Source organism: Rhamphochromis sp. 'chilingali' (assembly GCF_963969265.1).
Source record: "Rhamphochromis sp. 'chilingali' genome assembly, chromosome: 9".
Lineage (NCBI taxonomy): Eukaryota > Metazoa > Chordata > Actinopteri > Cichliformes > Cichlidae > Rhamphochromis > Rhamphochromis sp. 'chilingali'.
In genome coordinates this window covers 29,663,790-29,680,592 of record NC_137936.1, presented here as the reverse complement: position 1 = coordinate 29,680,592, position 16,803 = coordinate 29,663,790, and the positions used below count along the sequence as shown (strand labels likewise).

Below are 16,803 nucleotides of genomic sequence, written 5' to 3'. Positions count from 1 at the left end.
TGTCATCTCCAAAAGTCATTTTTGAACTGCACTAGAGTAGCTTGGATGATTCACAGTTAAATATAATCCTCATTGTTGTACTACACCGGATCAGTTCAGCCTCTATTTTGAATCCTATCCATCTGAACCAACAGTCTTCTGATTGGCTGCCCCTCCAAAACAGAACAGCAGATGGGTGGGGCTTCTGGGCCTTAAATTCCCATATTAGGAGATGACATCACTGCAACTGAATACATGTATTTCCAGACCAATGGCCTAAATCTAGTTTCAAAAATCAAAAAACTTTAAAAGGTTTTAGAATTAGACTGAAAAATTAACAGTAGGAAAGGAAAAGTTAAGTCTGAAAACCTTAACCCAGAGATACTAGTACATAACCTCTGAATATATATGAAAGAAAGTAAAAATGAGTATGATTAATAGGTCTAATTTAAATATTTTGTCAACATTTAAGCATTTGTAAGGTTTGCCAAGAAAACTGCTCTACATGTCACATCCAAATAATCCTGCTTTAAATCCATTATTTAATTCAGATTTGGCCCGTTTTACAACATTGTGGTACCTTTGAAGGACCTTACAGGAGAAGTAGACTTACATTAGCTGTGCAGTTTATAGCTAACTAATGCAAAGAGCAGTGATGTAGTAAATCTCACTTTCTGACATTTACTTTTTGGTGTCTCCAATAGTTTGCGTGTACAAAATGTACATTTGAAGTCAGTGATTCACGATACTAACCACACAAGTTCTTACAATATTTATCCAGCCATCAGTGATATAATCTGACCTCAGACCCAGAGGAAGTACAGAACATCAACAGAGGCTTTGTGGTTTGGTAAGTGTGGATTGGTCATTGTTTCAATATTATGTTACTTCCAAGTCACAGCATGTGTTAAACTCTTTGCAGGTTAGAATCATCAGCTGGAGCTGGAAGAAGCAGCTTTGTCTTTCTGGAAATCTCTGATTAAACGTTTTGCCCCACAAGAGTAAATAATCCTTCCCCTGCATCTACGCAGTATTAATATTAGGGGTGCAACTATACACAAAATTCACGGTTTGGTTCGATATTTTGGTGTCACGGTTCGATATTTTTTCGATACAAAAAAATATTCACGCTTTTTTAATTTGTCATTTATTAAAATTATAAATATACATTTTAACTCAAACTTACAGTTTTTAAATTTAATGTTGCTGAAACAACAAAGGGATAAAATAATAATCTAAACCTAATCTATCTGATCGAGAAATCACCCATGAGAGTTTATTACAGAGAAATGGCTCTTTCCAAAATAAAAGCTATACTATATGCTTCGTCTGGGCTATATTCTCAGCAGCATATTAATCTGGGGTCCGTTCTTCGTACCTCGCTAAGTAAGTTAGCTGGATTTGATTGTTGACGATTTCGTGTGATCTTGGATCGTTCGGTTCTCCGAAGCTCATCTGGGACTTGCTGTCATAGCAACAGATCCGTAAGCGTAAACCTGCTCGGGAGCAGGTTTACTTTATGTAAACAGGATTAGATCGCGGCCACTCAGGTATGTCCGCTTCATGTATACGAAAGCAACAGCGATATTTTACCACTGTTTTACCATAAATAAATATTATCAATGTAACTAAAGATAATGCAGTATTTGATCCTTTCATTGATTTCATACAGATACATACAGGCCATTTCCTAAAAAAAGGGAAATGTACTATTAATCATTCTATTTCATGTATTTGATTATTTCAGATGTAATTCATATTTTAGAGTAGTAATAGTAAATTACTTTGTGTAATCAAGATGAGAGACCACGGCTATAAAAGCGAAGGTGGATTTGGGAAGGGAATTGTGCAACACAATTTCGAATATTAAAAACATGACAAAACATATTTTTCATTGAAATTTATTTGAGCATCTTTTTCTGTCTCATCAAAAAAAACCCAGTCATCATTTGCCTGGAAAAAAAAAAATCATATATACTGTGTCACGTACTCTGAAGTTCCTTTTGAAGCAACTCGATTTCTAGTTGAAGTTTTTGCCTCATTAGAGCTTGAAGTTCGATTTCACTTAGAAGCTTTTGTTTCTTCAGCTCAGTATACTCCATTTTTTGCTGGAGACTTCTCTTATAGAGCAAACGAATGTCACCCTGTTTCAATTGTAGAGACAACATTTAACGGTCAATACATGTCATATAGGAAGTAAAATTAATTACAACACTGCCCACCTCTGTATCAGGCCTCTCTGCCGGTCTCTTTGCCTGCAAATCATACTGCAGTCAGAAACACATAGAAGTACACAAGTAGATAGAAATTCAGGCCAAATTTTGCATGAACTTACAGGGACTTCCTCCAAACCACAGTCATCTGACAGGGTTGCGTCACTGTCCTGTGCAATGGAAACAAAATGGTGTTACAAAGGGATGTGGTACAGCCTATTGGTCTAAATAATTAAAAAAAAAAAGATATATATATCTCCCAACTTACTGTGCATGCTTCAGTCACCCCTTGCATGGGAACAGGTAAAAGTGATGGAGTGTTATGTAAAACTACACACAAAAAACCCCACAATGTCAATAAATGTCAAAGTACAAAAAGCATGTTAATTAAGGCAACAACCAAATATTTTACATTGTACAAATAGAATTATGAGCTCATTTACCAGTTATGAAGGTGCTGCTGCTACTGCGCCCCGGCTGCTGGTCTAAGGAAGAGCTGCCCCCAGGGATGCCCTCAACAATGGGTCTGGTGGCATTCAACCCTAGGGCCAGCTCCTCTGCCGGGGTGTGACGAGGGGGTGCAGGACCACCACCTGTCTTTTTTTGCTCTGCCCTTTTCTTGGTTGCTGTTATACACAAACAAACAGATTATTTCAGGGTCTCTTTTCAAGAGACTAAAAGCAATATAAGTGATAAATATTACCATTCTGTAGAATATTCTTATATTTCACTTTTACTTGTTCCCATGTTCTAGTGGGTCCTGTTGTGGCTCTAATGTGAAAGAGGATATAATGTAATATAATATGATATAATATAATATGATATGATGTCATATAATATAATAAATTACTTACGAGTTTAATTTGTCAGCAACTTTCTGCCAGCCCTCTCTCCTTGCTTTTGCAGCCTTTGCAGTGTTCCCTTGCGTTTTAATTACACTCTGAAACTCCTGAAATCCCTCAATCAAGAGTTCTTGCTCTGCTGCCGAAAAATACCGAGCGCGCTCCTTCGACATTTTCGCCGACCAATCAAAGGGTTGCCGATCAATGTTTCTACTATCGATGCGTAGCCCCTGGGGCCCGTTCTTCGTACGTCGCTTACTACATCCAAGATCAAATGACACATCCAAGATCAAATCATCGCGCTAACCGTGAGCTCGCTAATCCGGTTCCCCGAACACACCTGCTGTTGACGATTACTACAGCTGGACGCAGGAATGTGACATCACTGGGTGTCGTAAAAGGGGCTACGCATCGATAGTAGAAACATTGATCGGCAACCCGCTGATTGGTCGGCGAAAATGTCGAAGGGGCGTGCTCGGTATTTTCCGGCAGCAGAGCAAGAACTCATGAGTGAGGGATTTCAGGAGTTTCAGAGTTTAATTAAAACGCAAGAGAACACTGCAAAGGCTGCAAAAGCAAGGAGAGAGGGCTGGCAGAAAGTTGCTGACAAATCAAACTCGTAGGTAATTTAATAATAATAATAATAATGGATTGGGTTTATATAGCGCTTTCCAAGGCACCCAAAGCGCTTTACGATACCACTATTCATTCACTCCCACATTCACACACTGGTGGAGGCAGCTACGGTTGTAGCCAGGCTGCCATATCGCGCCATCGGCCCCTCTGGCCAACACCAGTAGGCGGTAGGGTAGATCTATCATATGACACTATATTGTCCAATATCATATGGCATTATATTATATTATAATATGTTATATTATATCCCCTTTCACATTAGAGCCACAACAGGACCCACAAGAACATGGGAACAAGTAAAAGTGGAATACAGGAGTATTCTACAGAATGGTAATATTTATCTCTTAGATTGCTTTGCGTCTCTTGGCAAGGTAATACTGGCCTGTAATACTCTGTTAGTTTGTTCATAACAGCAACCAAGAAAAGGGCAGAGGAAAAAAAGACAGGTGGTGGTCCTGCACCCCCTCGTCAACAAGTTGGTTAAGTAAATAATACCCTCACGGGAATATCGATATCTCTCTATGAGCACACTGTCGCGCTGAGCTAAAGGATCCTGTCTGTCCCGCAATATACGCTGAATTCTGAGGACTCTCCTTATCAATCTTGCACCTTCCGCAATGGGTTGCTCGCGTAAACGGACAGGATATGACTGCGACAGACTTCCCAAATCCACCTTCGCTTTTATAGCCGTGGTCTCTCATCTTGATTACACGAAGTAATTTACAATTACTACTCTGAAATATGAATTACATCTGTAATAATCACATACATGTAATAGAATGTTAATAGTACATTTCCCTTTTTTAGGAAATGACCTGTATGTATCTGTGTGACATCAATAAAAGGATCAAGTGCTGCATTATCTTCAGTTACATTGATGTTATTTATTTATCGCTGTTGCTTTCGTATAAATGAAGCGGACATACCTGCGTGGCCGCGATCTAATCCTGTTTACATAAAGTAAACCTGCTCCCGAGCAGGTTTACGCTTACGGCTCTGTTGCTATGACAGCAAGTCCCGGATGAGCTTCGGGGAACCGACTGATCCAGGATCACGCGAAATCGTCAACAATCTAATCCGGCTAACCTACTTAGCGAGGTACGAAGAACGGGCCCCTGGGCTGTACTTTGGTGGCACAGCCTCAAAACACTGAAAATGCTGCCCCCTGGTGGTGAAAGCTTTTAAAAAGCTTTTTTTTCCACCATGAGAAGTTAAACCCCTCAGATTTGAATTTAGGATTATTTACATGCCCAGTCTTTCTCTTAATAAAACACTAAAAAAAAGACTAGAAAACAGCAGTATATTTACATATTTATTTATATCAAAATATTTGTATAGACAGAACTGAAGTTTACATTTATGTAAAGTACTGAAACACAAGTGCAGCTTTATTAGTTTTTGTATAAAAATGCACATCAGATGCCACAGTACAGAGGGGAAACAAGGGTTTAAAGTTAGAAGCTCGTTCTCAGACTATATATTTGTTTGATTATATATTTGTAGATATGATATGATATGAGAACATATCACATGTTAACTGACAGCAAGGAAGTGCCATCTGTAGTGTGTCAGGAGACACAAAAATATATTGTTTAAAGATAGTAAAATAATAAATTGAGCGCTTTAGAGTGTCACACCGACAGTAAACCTTTTTTCCTCAACAAGACCTGAACAGCGCACCTTTAAAGTAACCAGGAAACAACATATCCCAAAACAGATACAATGAACTAAGAATGTAAAGGATAAAATTCTTTTAAAATTTTACTATTTAGAAACCAAGTTATAAAAGTCTTTCTTTAGGAATGTTTTTACACTTTCAGTGATCAAAATCATTTCAGTGGCACACTACAGGTTAGCTTCTGATAACATAACTGCATTGTTATTTTTTTATTGACACCAGCCAAACACGACTGAATGAAACTTAATGTTTGCTGAACTGAACAAGCCGGCAGCTCAACTCAAATACAAACAGACTGACTTAGATTTAAACAGTAGTTTTCCATCTAATGACTCCAGAGACTGCTGAAGGAACAGCAGTAATGATTCATAAATGAACATGAATACCTTTTTTTTTTTTTTTTTTTTGAAAGAGTAATGATAAAAAGTGCAAAGCGGTTACATAGTTTGACAGAAAAGTGCAAAAGCTTCATGTTGACCAGGTCATATAATAATAATAAAAAAAAATCTCTCCTCTTAGTTTTCTCTCTTCAGTCAGACAGGTTTTTATTTAGTTTGATTTAGCATGCGCCATTAGCGGGCTGCCTGCTGTAACCCTAATTTCCTTCGGGATTAATAAAGTATTCTGATTCTGATTTCTTTCTCCACCGAACCCTATACAAGGAAGGTAATGGGATACCTGCCAGCACTCTGGTTTTCCCCACATATTTGGAGGATTCTCTCAAGAAAGCCTCACAATCTGCATGATTCTCAGTGTTTTTTCTGTTTGTCTGATGGTTTTCAAATGTGTGGTTTGCAAGAGTAATTTTTTGTTTTTTTAGTTAATTTTCATTTTTACTTAAAGTTTGTTTCTTTGGTTAGCTTCCAGAGCAGGTTTTCTCATGTCAGTTTCATTTTTTTTATCCATTTCAATGTGTAAGTTTTAGTCACCAGACAGATTTAAGAAAATCAGACTAGATAAAAACAAAAGACTGTAAAGGCAGGTGAGTCTCAGTCATGTAGATATCCAAGTCTCAGTAACAAAAGCACCAAAACCTCATCAGACATCTTGTTGACAAATCCGACCAAACTAACAAAGACTAAAACTAAAGATATGTCCTTTATATCTGTATTAATAACCTTGTTGTTCACAAAGATAATCTCTTTGCGAGTAGGACCACCAGTCAAACACGTGTCTTCAGAGTAAAGGCACAAAGAGTCCACACACACACACTAAAAATAAAAAACGGACAACTGAGATGTGCGACTCTTCGGATTTGTAATATTGATTTCAAAGAAGGTTATTCACCAAATTCAGATTAAATGTTTGCTTCAGGAGTGAAAAGCTGGAACAATACAAATGGCAACCCTAACTAACTGAATTGGTCAAAGTTGTCAACACAACCAGCTTGAAGCAGCTTTCATGCAGGTTTACTGAATGTACTGATCTGAACTTCTACAGATACCACACATATTATATAAAAAAATAACAAAAACTCAAATAAAGCAAAAAAAAGACTTTTAAAAATGGTAAAAAATAAAACCATATTAACACCCGTTTAGTCTCTCTGGTTTCCTGCTCATCATGCTACAGAAAAAAAGTGTGGAGGGACCATAAATGCTGCCAGGACTCGGTGATATATTTACTATGACATCTGCCTGCTGTGGATTATTAAGACTCAAACTAAATTCACTTCCACATTATAGAGGTAGAGAAAGAAATAATGAAATAACAGTCGAACGTTAATGTCTGACTACATGTTAGGAGGAGACACTGTATGTGCGTACTGACTCTTTATGAACCACTACAGCTGTCAGAAACCTTTTATAAAATGCCTTTAAATGTAAATTAAAATATAAAGGGAAAAAAAAGAAAGAAATTGGTGCAGGAAGTCCTGTTCTCATCATGTTGTTCCCGCCAGCAGTGGAGACACTTCAGAGGGTGCGCGACTGTTGTGATGTGATGCAGGGTTGTGCCCGTGAGTCCAGTCGTACAGGTGACTGCTCTGCAAATCAACCTCTGCTCGCAGATTTATTTTCTTTATTACGAAGAAGGAAAGAAAAAAAGAAGAAAAGATTAGGAAGCGGGTCTTTGTAAATGCAGACATAAAAGGAATGCTTTCTTCTTTTTTTACTCTTCAGTGGCATCATTTGTGGTATTTCAGTTAGACCGAAGCAACACGGGCTACTTTGTTCTGTACAGAAACTTATTAGCTGAGTCAAAGGGGAGGGAAAAAAAGGATTCCACTTAAATGACTTTCCTTTTTAAGCCCCCGGAGCAAGGCCGAGATCATTATTGTGTTATGTTACGAGTAAATCTGTCAAATAAGACCTTCAGCAGCTGCTGTGAGTGAAACAAAGAGTACCTGAAAATCTCTGATGTAGGTGAGGAAGAAGCTGATGAAGGAGAAGGCCAGAAACCATTCAGAGATTGTGCTGATAATGTGAGCCGTGTAACCCTGAAGGAAAAAGAGGACAAGCTTGAATGCTGCGGTAATACTAAATGAAGAGTATTTGTGTCCAAGTGGGAGCAGTTCATCTGCTCAGAGCTGCTGGCTAAAATCAAAGATCTTCTGTGGCTGTTGGTGCTGACAAAACCTTAAAAATTGAAGAATTAATACAGTAAAACACATTTTTCTTGACTTGAGAACTACTAAAAAAAAATACTTTGATGACTTTCAACCTTCTAACACACTCAGAAGACTACTGACCGTCTCTCCAGGAGTCCAGTGAAGTTTGCGAGGTACGTCGACACCTATCAGACTGGTGTACATGATGACTGAAGATATAAACACTGATAGGCTGTTGAGGACTGTTTTCAGAGTCATCAGGACATCGGATATAACAAACAGACTAAAAGACAGATGCAGCTGCCGATTATGGACCGCATGTTTTGCATCCTTGGTATTTACCCTTCGACTGATTGCCTGGTGATATTTTCACAGGAAAAACTGGATTTAAATGCTTCACCAGAACATTTTAAAGGGTTGTATTTATGCATTTGCAGCTATTCATGCATATGCTTTTATTATTTTTGTGTATAATGTGTCTTTAGTGGTGGTTATTGCTAAACTATCATCTAGCACGTGTTAGCATGATGTACTGCACTTGTGCAACACGCATTAATCAGTTAGGTGACATTACTGCCAAGTAACTGACTGAATTTTATGGAACATAAACTTTTAAAGAGGCTTGAAAAGGCATGAAAACAGTGCAATGGCTCAACTGACTAATTCTGGAGTATTTTATAAGCACACTTGCCAAAGAAACAGCCAACTTGGGTGTGTTGGCTGAGGAGCAAGAGGCACTGCTTCTGTTGGCTTCATTCTCAGGCCCCGAGTTTGCTGCTTGTTTTAGATTAAAGCAAAAATGACGACTACACAGGGTCGAAGGATACTGCTGAAGATGCTGCCCAGGGTCCAGAATCCGATGCAGAGGCGCAGCAGGTAGATGGTCCTGCTGTGGATGTGGGGCTGCATGTAGTAGGAGAGCACCGACTGAAGCAGGATGTAAAGAGCCCCGAACCCAAAGGTGAGAATCGCCCCCACGAGGTGCATGTAGAAAATGGTGGTCTTCTGCTCAAACAGACACAGAGATACACTGATAACACGATCGATGCGTCAGAACCTGAGCATGTAGAAAATGATTCCAGACCAGCAGCAGCACACACCTGGAAGTTGGCCACTACGCACATCCCGAAGGAGCTGGTCCAGCCCACCCAGAGCCCGATGCAGTTCAATCTGAGGAGTTTGAGATCGTCCACACCCAACAGAGCCTCCACCTGTTTGTAACGCACGTACATCGTGGCCATACCTGCAAGCACAATAACCATCAGCTACACTATGTGTTTGAGCACTTTTACTGTTATGACTGTGTGTTTACACCATTTTTACAGAATAGAGCCGTGTGTGTGTGTGTTACCTAAAAAGGCTGACACATCCATCATGATGCCAAACACACACCTCTCTGGTGCCATCGTTCCTGTGTCACTGTAACACCAAACAAATGCTGGTTTATAAAAGTCTGGTTTGTTTCTTAAACAGATCAAAAGGTTCAATAAATTATTATTTAACATCAAAAATACTTAAATTTCTTCTGTGTTTGTTCAGACCTGATGTACGGCACAAAAGGATCCACGTGTCTCAGCACCACCGCCGTGATGTAAGGGAAGATGAAGGACGCCGCCGTCCAGACGACCAGAGCGGCAGGGAGGAAGCACATTCCCTGCTGGAACCACCACATGGCGCCCTCACTGGATGTGTGCGCTGATGCTGATTCACTGTGCCCTGTCCAAAACATCAGCATCATCATTATTATGAGAGCACTCCATCTTTTTTTTTTTTTTTTAATAATTTCATGCATTTAATTTCTAAGTCAGTTTCCACCTGATCTGCGAATCAGCTGGGGAGTTGTGCAACATTACTTTAGCACATTTACCACTCAACATAAAATTGAACATTTATACTGTGAAACACAGGAAGACTTGCAGCTCGCAAAGGTGAGCCTGATATCTAAATGTGAGTAAAAACAAGACCTTTCATATGCTCTAACATTCTTTGACCAGCCACCTGTCACACACAATGACACGGCCTGTTAAAGTTTACCCAAAAAGCACTTTTTGAAATTTTGGATGTTTTATGTGTTATTTAATGTAACAGCCATTAAACGTGCAGTTTCAATATTGAAACTATCATATATCCTATTATATTGATGGTCAAACTAGGTTACAGAAAAGAAAAAAAAAGCCATTCTGCTTGGATTTCAGCCTGACTTGATCTCATAACAACATCATTAACTTTAAATATTAAACTTTAACTTGTTAAGAGTCCAAAGAGGGTGAATATCTTGTTAAAAACAGCCCAACTCTACTGTATTTTTACACTGATATGTCCAGATACTGAGTAATGCTTTCACATGCACAAGTAACTGTGAAGATGTACATGCACCCAGTGACGAATGTTTCTAATCATTTTGTTTGTTTTTGCATGTGAAAGAGTTTAAGTGGGGTTACATTCTCCTATTTGAGATTGTGATTTAAGTGATCTGAAAAAAAAAGTGCTTTGATCATTGTTTGTGACCGAGTCATAACCCTTCTGTTGAAAGCAGGAAGTAAAAAAAATGTTCAAGAACTCATGAGACAGATTGTTACAACACAACTGGTTTGGAAACCTGTTCTGGTCCAATGATGATGTAAACCAGGATGATTAAAATAGACCTGAAGTGAATCCTTTCAGTTATGGAGGAGACATTTTGTATTCAGTAAGGAAATGTATATATGCACATTCACAGGGAAGTAAATGTAATTTTGGTACTTCTAATACAGAAAATAAACATTAATACGATATTTTTCGAATGCATCCTTTACTTTGTCTAAACGGGATATTATTAGTTTGTTTAAAGAAAACAAAATATCATCAGCTGTGTCTTTCTGAAATGTTTAAAAGAAATTAATCTGAACCTTAATCAGTTAACAACATATTTATATTGATATAAAAGCACTGTTCAACATAACACTTCCCCACACAAAAACAGCCAAAGTCAGTTATATGGCTTTTAATGTCTAAGAAATAACAAAACTAGATTACAATTTTAGAAGGAGAAGCACTCAGTAAATTAAACGCATACACCAGCATTAACCAAAATATCCCAGCAGCTGGTTGTTCAACATGCCCAGCATACTTTTTTTTTAGTGGCCCAGAGCCATCGTGTCATTTTTTTTACCTGTAAAGTTTAAAGAACAACACTTTCATGTTTGTAATAGTGTGACCCAAATAACGACATGGACATGATTTTTATCCTCAGTCCTCCCATCCCACATATAGAGACAATGGCCAGCATTTTTATTAAATGTAGTTTACTAGATATAACTAAAAAAAAAATAATACAGATTTAAAGGTGCATCCTCACCAAAAACCCAAATCAATAATTATTATAATAATTTTATTAAATATATACAAATATAATTAAGTTGTATTGTATTTTGGATTATTCTGCAGTAAAATTCTGCTACTTATTTTCTAAAAACGTACTTTTGAAGAAGTAAGTTTCAGTAAAAACCCTTGAATAATAACAGGTAACAGTTTATACTGTTTTTGCCCAGTTTTGTGCAACATGCTATTTTCACTGAAGGGCAGGTAGATGAGTGAAATCACAGCTACCAGGTGAGAAAGAGGGAATGCAGAAGTGTACAAAGACTATGATATAAGATCTTAATTATTATTTCACACAACCTCTTAGCAATAATGATGAGATGCACAAAAAAATGCTAATTTTTACTGGGAGCTAGCTTAGAATATACAAAATGTGTTTTGATATAGCACCAGACTTTCGTTTAACAAAAAATAACCAATACACCAGGATGGAATTTTTAAAAAGAAAATATCCAGGTAAGCCCATGTGAGTTACTGCATGACTCGTGAGAGACAAAAATGTGTTAGGGTACAAACATGAGTGCAGGAAATTCCCTTGTTCTCACTGAGGAAGCGAAACAAAGTGAAAATATCTCACAGGGGAGACGTTTCAATACCAAAGTGCACTGTAAAAATAGACTATTTAAGGCGTTTGACAACACATTAAGCTGCAAATGAACGCACGTATTTATTTACACGTGAAAATAAAGAGCCACCTACAGACAGAAGGACCAAAACAAAGCATGGAGCTAAACTGGCAACATAAAGCCAACAAATACTGACAGAAACGTCTACAAAACATGGCTAAAAGATGGCTAAAGCATGGCTAAAATCATAAAATTTATAGCAACTAGTTAGCCAGCTAAAGTTAGCTTCGTTAAGTAGCCTTCACTAATGAATTTGCTGAATAGGACATCTTTACTTTAAAGTTTTCTATCTTGAAGCAGACAGCTGCTACAGCGAGGAACCAACAATCGCAGAGAGAAAGTCAGTTTTTCTCTACTTCAACATAATAACACTCACGTTACTCGAGTCCTCCTGCGACCATAACCCCCCCAGCGCGCACAAAACTGCTCCAGTCACTCGTTTCACACCCCGAAGCAGCTTCTCAGACCTCCGGTAATCACCGTAATCGCCGGAAAAAGGAACCGACTCTCATTTATAATATAAACTTTTTAAAGCGCCTACAACATTCGAGTTCCTTACTGAAAACTGCGCATGCGCCTGTCAGAAGCCACAAATATTACTTTACCTCCTGAATTTTGACTCGCAGGCGAGCTTGTAGGCATTAAGGACATACACTCAAAAGCTCTTAAACTCAAACATAAATAAGTACATGAACAGCTAAAATATTAAATGCATTAAATATCTATGTGATGTTATTCGGTTTTATTTTTCTTTATTGATTTTATTTCATTTTCCAAAGCAATGGACAGTGTGAAGAGAGGTAAAAAAAAAAAAAAAAAAGAGTGTGTGTGGCGTGTGTGGAAACAAATTTCAAGGACAGCATAAAGCACAAAAGGAAAAGTTTACAGCATGTTGGTGAGACCTACTGTGATGTGTGGTTTGGTGACAGTGGCACTAACCTAAAGACAGGAGGTGGCAGAGGTGAAGATGTTAAGATTTTCACTTGGAGTGACCAGGATAGACAGGGCAGATAGTTGGTGTGACAGCTTAAATATTCCCATTTATTTCTCATTCAAGTCAGTTTTAGTAGCCCATGGACAACCTACCTTAGGAGGTCACCAGCTTGTGTACTCCTATTGCTGGTCTCAAGTCCAGATAAATTGGAGGTCTGCATGAGGGCATCAAATGTTATAACAACTCCGTGCCAAATAAAAAAGTGTTGATTCATACACTATGGCAAACTTGAGGAAGTAATGGAGCAGCTGTCTTACTTAGTGTTGGTCGTTTATAAGGTGGCAGGTTCTCTGAAGAAGATTTGGAGTGCTGACGTTTATAGTTATTCATCAGGAGGGTTTCTGGGATGTTTGTGTTTAGTAAAGTAAAATATTTTTGCATCATAGAAAAAGAACCTAAAGTGAAATTACCCACAAATCATTCTATCAATGGGAGTCCTTACCTGTTAAAGGTATTGTAATTTGTTTTTAGAGTTATTCAGTCTGACATGTCAGATAAAATAAATTTCAGCTTTGTTCAAACAGACTTTGCCAATGAGATGTTAGTTTTCAATAATATCTATAACATATTTCTGAGAGATGAGATCTGCTTTTGATATCAGAGAGTCAGGTTTCATCAGGAGGGTTTCTGGGATGTTTGTGTTTAGTAAAGTAAAATATTTTACTTACAGCTGTTACACATCATGACTTGAGTTGCTTTGAAGCCCTTTGATGTTCAAACGTCTTACAGGGTCCAGACTAATTTTTCTATGTTGTGCCAGATGGCTGTATGGTACAACCAACAGTCCTTGGACACCTCATGTTCAGAGCAGTATTTTGTGCACAGAAGCTCTGTTCCTAGCTAAGTTCAATGTCAAACTCATGGTGGGAAAAACAACACCTGGATGGTGGAACAGGTGAACTAACTGGTGTGCATTCGAATTCAGATGGTGTTAATAAGTGTTACTTTAACCCAGCAATAGCGGTTCCCATATACAATCTGTGGGAGGGTTTATTTGAACTCTCAGACTTTTTTTTAAATTTTTTCTTTATTTTGCTGTGTGTTGTTTCTAGTTTTCCAACTAATCTTAATTCTGTGCTCTCAGAATGTGCAAGTCTGGTTTTTAAATTTTTCTATTTCAGTCAGGGTAAAACAATCATTCTAATAATCACTGATCAAAAAGTATTAACCAAAGAATTTCTTTTGGATTTTATCTAAAAGGCTGTAATTGGGTTTTCACTTATGATCACTTAGGCTTTGAATGTTTAAAGGGAGAAAAGTTTTATAGCAACATAAGATGGATTTTGAGTTGCCATGTAAATCTACTCCAGTGGAGTCAGAGAATTAAAAATATGAATTTTGAAATCAGCATTTAATCTCATTTATGTCATTTATGTGCATGTTTGCATAGCAGACACATAATTCTGTGGCTTAAGAGACTTTAGATGTTGATCCATCAAGCAGAACCTCCAGGGAAGCATCTGATCCTAAATCCCGCTGCAGCACAACAGAAAGCCCAAACATACTGCCCGACTCAGCAACAAGAGGAGAAGGAGCTTTAGCAGATGGTGGATCCCACTGAGCTCTGATCTTCGCATATTCAGTCTGGAGTTACATGAAAAGACAGAAGATACTGAGACAAACTAAATCCAAGGAGGGGCTTTCAAGCTCCTTTGGGAAGCTTTCTAGTAGCATGAAAAACTGTGCAAGTGTGGCGTTTAAAGGAACTAATATCACCACTGGGTGACAGTGTTTCACCAGAAGGTGTTTGTGTAGCTGTAGAAGAAACAAGGAAATCCTGTATTAGATCAGGGCCGTGCAGTGGTTTGCATGGTCACCTTACTGCAACAAGGTTGTGGGTTCAGACTTCCTGGTCAATGAGTCCCTTTTATGTAGTTTGCATGTTCTACCACAGTTCAAACACATACTTTTTTTTTAATCTTAACTGTAGATTCTAGATCAGCCATAGGTGTGGACATGAGAGTAAGGAGTTCTCTCTTTTGGCTGGACCTGATAGACTGGCAACATGTCAAGGGTCACCCTGCTCTCACCCAATGGCTGCTGAGGTAGATCCAGATCAAAGCAGCCGAGAAACTGAAGTAATTCCACCAGGTAACTGTTTTGGCAGATGATGATGACTTCTTTAAACATTTAAAACAAAAACATGAAAGAAAAAATTATGAAGAAAATTCTAATTCCAGCTACTTGAGGTAATTCGGCTGTCTTGTAAGGATGCTTCCTGTGCGTCTCCTGCATGAGTTGCTTCGGGCATATTCCACCAGAAGGAAGCCCCAGGGCAGACCCAGGATAGCTGGAACCCCCAGGCCTCGAGTTTGACACGTATACAAAAGGAACATTGTCACTTCAGGGGTCAAGCAGGTATTTCTTTTAATTTCCATAGTGCACGCCCATATATATGAGGAGGATAGAAAGATCTACATAAATTCGTTATATTTTCTTGAGAACATCAAGACCGTCAACATCAAGATCTCCCAGTTTTTCTCATTTCATTTTGATATGCATTTGCAAAGATACGACACAAAAGATCCTACCTCACAATAGTAAAGCTCGTAAATTCTTCCAAAAATTCCTGGATCTGTTCCAAAGACAATTCCTTTGACGCTGGGCCTCTAAAAACCTCACCTTTCATTACGTATTTCTTCAGATCTGTCCCTAACTTATTGAGTAATTCTGTAAACATGCATTATGGAGACAATAAATATTAAAGCACTCCTTTGACATTTATCATCTTGTTCTTACATCACTGTTTAAAACTCAAGGCGCTCTGTGCAATCACCAGTCTTTTCCATGGAAGACCGAAAGGTACAGAAGCAGGCAGGTGAATCCATCACTTTGATGTTCACAGTAAAAAAACACAAGTACAAACCTGGTTCCAGGCTGGAGTATGAAATTTATTCGCAATGGCAGGTGAAGGAGAGATTGTCAGGTGACTTTGTTTACCATCTTAAGAGAACACAGTGTTGTGCACACTGATGAGATACCTGAGCTTGGCAGTCTGACCAACATAACCAACGCACACATTGACAACACGCTGGTCTCTGTACAAAACAATAGAAAACAAACGGGTTTAAGGCAAACCTTTACTGGTAACAATGAGAGATGGGACCTCACATCAGGAACTATATATGTGTTGATGCTGAATCTCTCAGAGTCTCTAGTTACAGTACAAAACTATACAACAGAATACTACACATGCGTATTAGCTCATCATCTCCTACATCAACGATCAGACACCAACTGCAGAATTTAGAAGGATAAAAATGAATATTACTGATAAAATAAATGTGACATTGAGTCAGTACTATTCTTTATTGCACAACGTGCAGAATTTACAACTACAAAATCTGTCAAAAACAAATCAACAAAAAATGGACTCATCAGTGTTCTTCAAGACGCACTTCATCCAAACCGCAAAACCACCTCAGAATTTTCTGAGATTTTAATTTTTCTTTATGCCTTCAAAGCAAAACAGAAATATTAGAGAAATTAAGGTTTTCTCTGTTTATCAACTTAGTTTTACTTTGCCCCAAAACTGAAGCTAGATTCTGATATTGTTAAAATGATTTTATTCTTTACAATTATGAATAAACTTAAAATAAATTTTTTTTGTCTTTACCATATTTTAAATTTTACTTTACCATTGAAAAACACATTGGCATTTCATTATGAAGTGATTAAATCCAGAAATATCTTAAAGCAGTTTACCTACTCATAGCTATTTTCCCTATTTTCTACCATACCAAACTATTTTTATTGCCCAGCATTTTTTACGCAGCAGAAACTTTCAATGTATTTTTTAGAAAACATCCACTGAATATAATTTCATTCTCAAAGTATTGCAAATTTTCTTCTTTCAGCACCTTTATAGTCTATTCTTTCCTCTGCCAGCAGTGTTGCTTTTCAGTATTTATTGTAGTTTTAGTCTCA

General features: G+C 38.0%; 2 protein-coding genes across 3 annotated transcripts; both read right to left on the bottom strand.

Moving 5' to 3' along the window:
- Positions 1 to 1,032: 1,032 nt before the first annotated feature.
- Positions 1,033 to 3,437, bottom strand: LOC308402006 (uncharacterized protein). 2 transcript variants are annotated; one of them, XM_080890513.1, is made up of 7 exons: positions 3,047 to 3,437; positions 2,896 to 2,963; positions 2,636 to 2,818; positions 2,461 to 2,480; positions 2,315 to 2,362; positions 2,202 to 2,234; positions 1,033 to 2,123 (listed from the first exon to the last, which is right to left on the bottom strand). In XM_080890513.1, the coding sequence occupies exons 1-7, from the start codon at positions 3,205 to 3,207 to the stop codon at positions 1,962 to 1,964; spliced, it is 675 nt and encodes a 224-aa protein (XP_080746639.1). In that variant the 5' UTR covers positions 3,208 to 3,437; the 3' UTR covers positions 1,033 to 1,961. The 2 variants fall into 2 exon arrangements, with proteins under 2 accessions (XP_080746639.1, XP_080746638.1); XM_080890512.1 differs by having other exon boundaries at positions 1,857 to 2,123; positions 2,461 to 2,522; positions 3,047 to 3,419.
- A 1,532-nt stretch (positions 3,438 to 4,969) lies between these two features.
- On the bottom strand, positions 4,970 to 12,452 carry dram2b (DNA-damage regulated autophagy modulator 2b). The gene is made up of 8 exons (XM_080892691.1): positions 12,259 to 12,452; positions 9,438 to 9,612; positions 9,248 to 9,315; positions 8,997 to 9,139; positions 8,724 to 8,901; positions 8,038 to 8,120; positions 7,693 to 7,785; positions 4,970 to 7,365 (listed from the first exon to the last, which is right to left on the bottom strand). Exons 2-8 carry the CDS (start codon positions 9,566 to 9,568, stop codon positions 7,231 to 7,233), a joined length of 831 nt encoding a protein of 276 aa, XP_080748817.1. The 5' UTR covers positions 9,569 to 9,612; positions 12,259 to 12,452; the 3' UTR covers positions 4,970 to 7,230.
- Between the last annotated feature and the right edge of the window lie 4,351 nt (positions 12,453 to 16,803).

Bases quoted from the DNA above. Each gene is read 5' to 3' on its own strand.
- LOC308402006 (XM_080890512.1), bottom strand. From the start codon at position 3,207: ATGTCGAAGGAGCGCGCTCGGTATTTTTCGGCAGCAGAGCAAGAACTC. The intron at 2,964-3,046 runs GTAAGTAATTTA...CTTTCACATTAG, and splicing joins GTTGCTGACAAATTAAACTC to AGCCACAACAGGACCCACTA. The intron at 2,523-2,635 runs GTAAATGAGCTC...TTTTGTGTGTAG, and splicing joins CAGCAGCACCTTCATAACTG to TTTTACATAACACTCCATCA.
- dram2b (XM_080892691.1), bottom strand. From the start codon at position 9,568: ATGTGGTGGTTCCAGCAGGGAATGTGCTTCCTCCCTGCCGCTCTGGTC. The intron at 9,316-9,437 runs GTCTGAACAAAC...TTGGTGTTACAG, and splicing joins CCTTTTGTGCCGTACATCAG to TGACACAGGAACGATGGCAC. The intron at 8,121-8,723 runs GTATCCTTCGAC...ACAGCCTATCAG, and splicing joins CCTGGGCAGCATCTTCAGCA to TGTTTATATCTTCAGTCATC.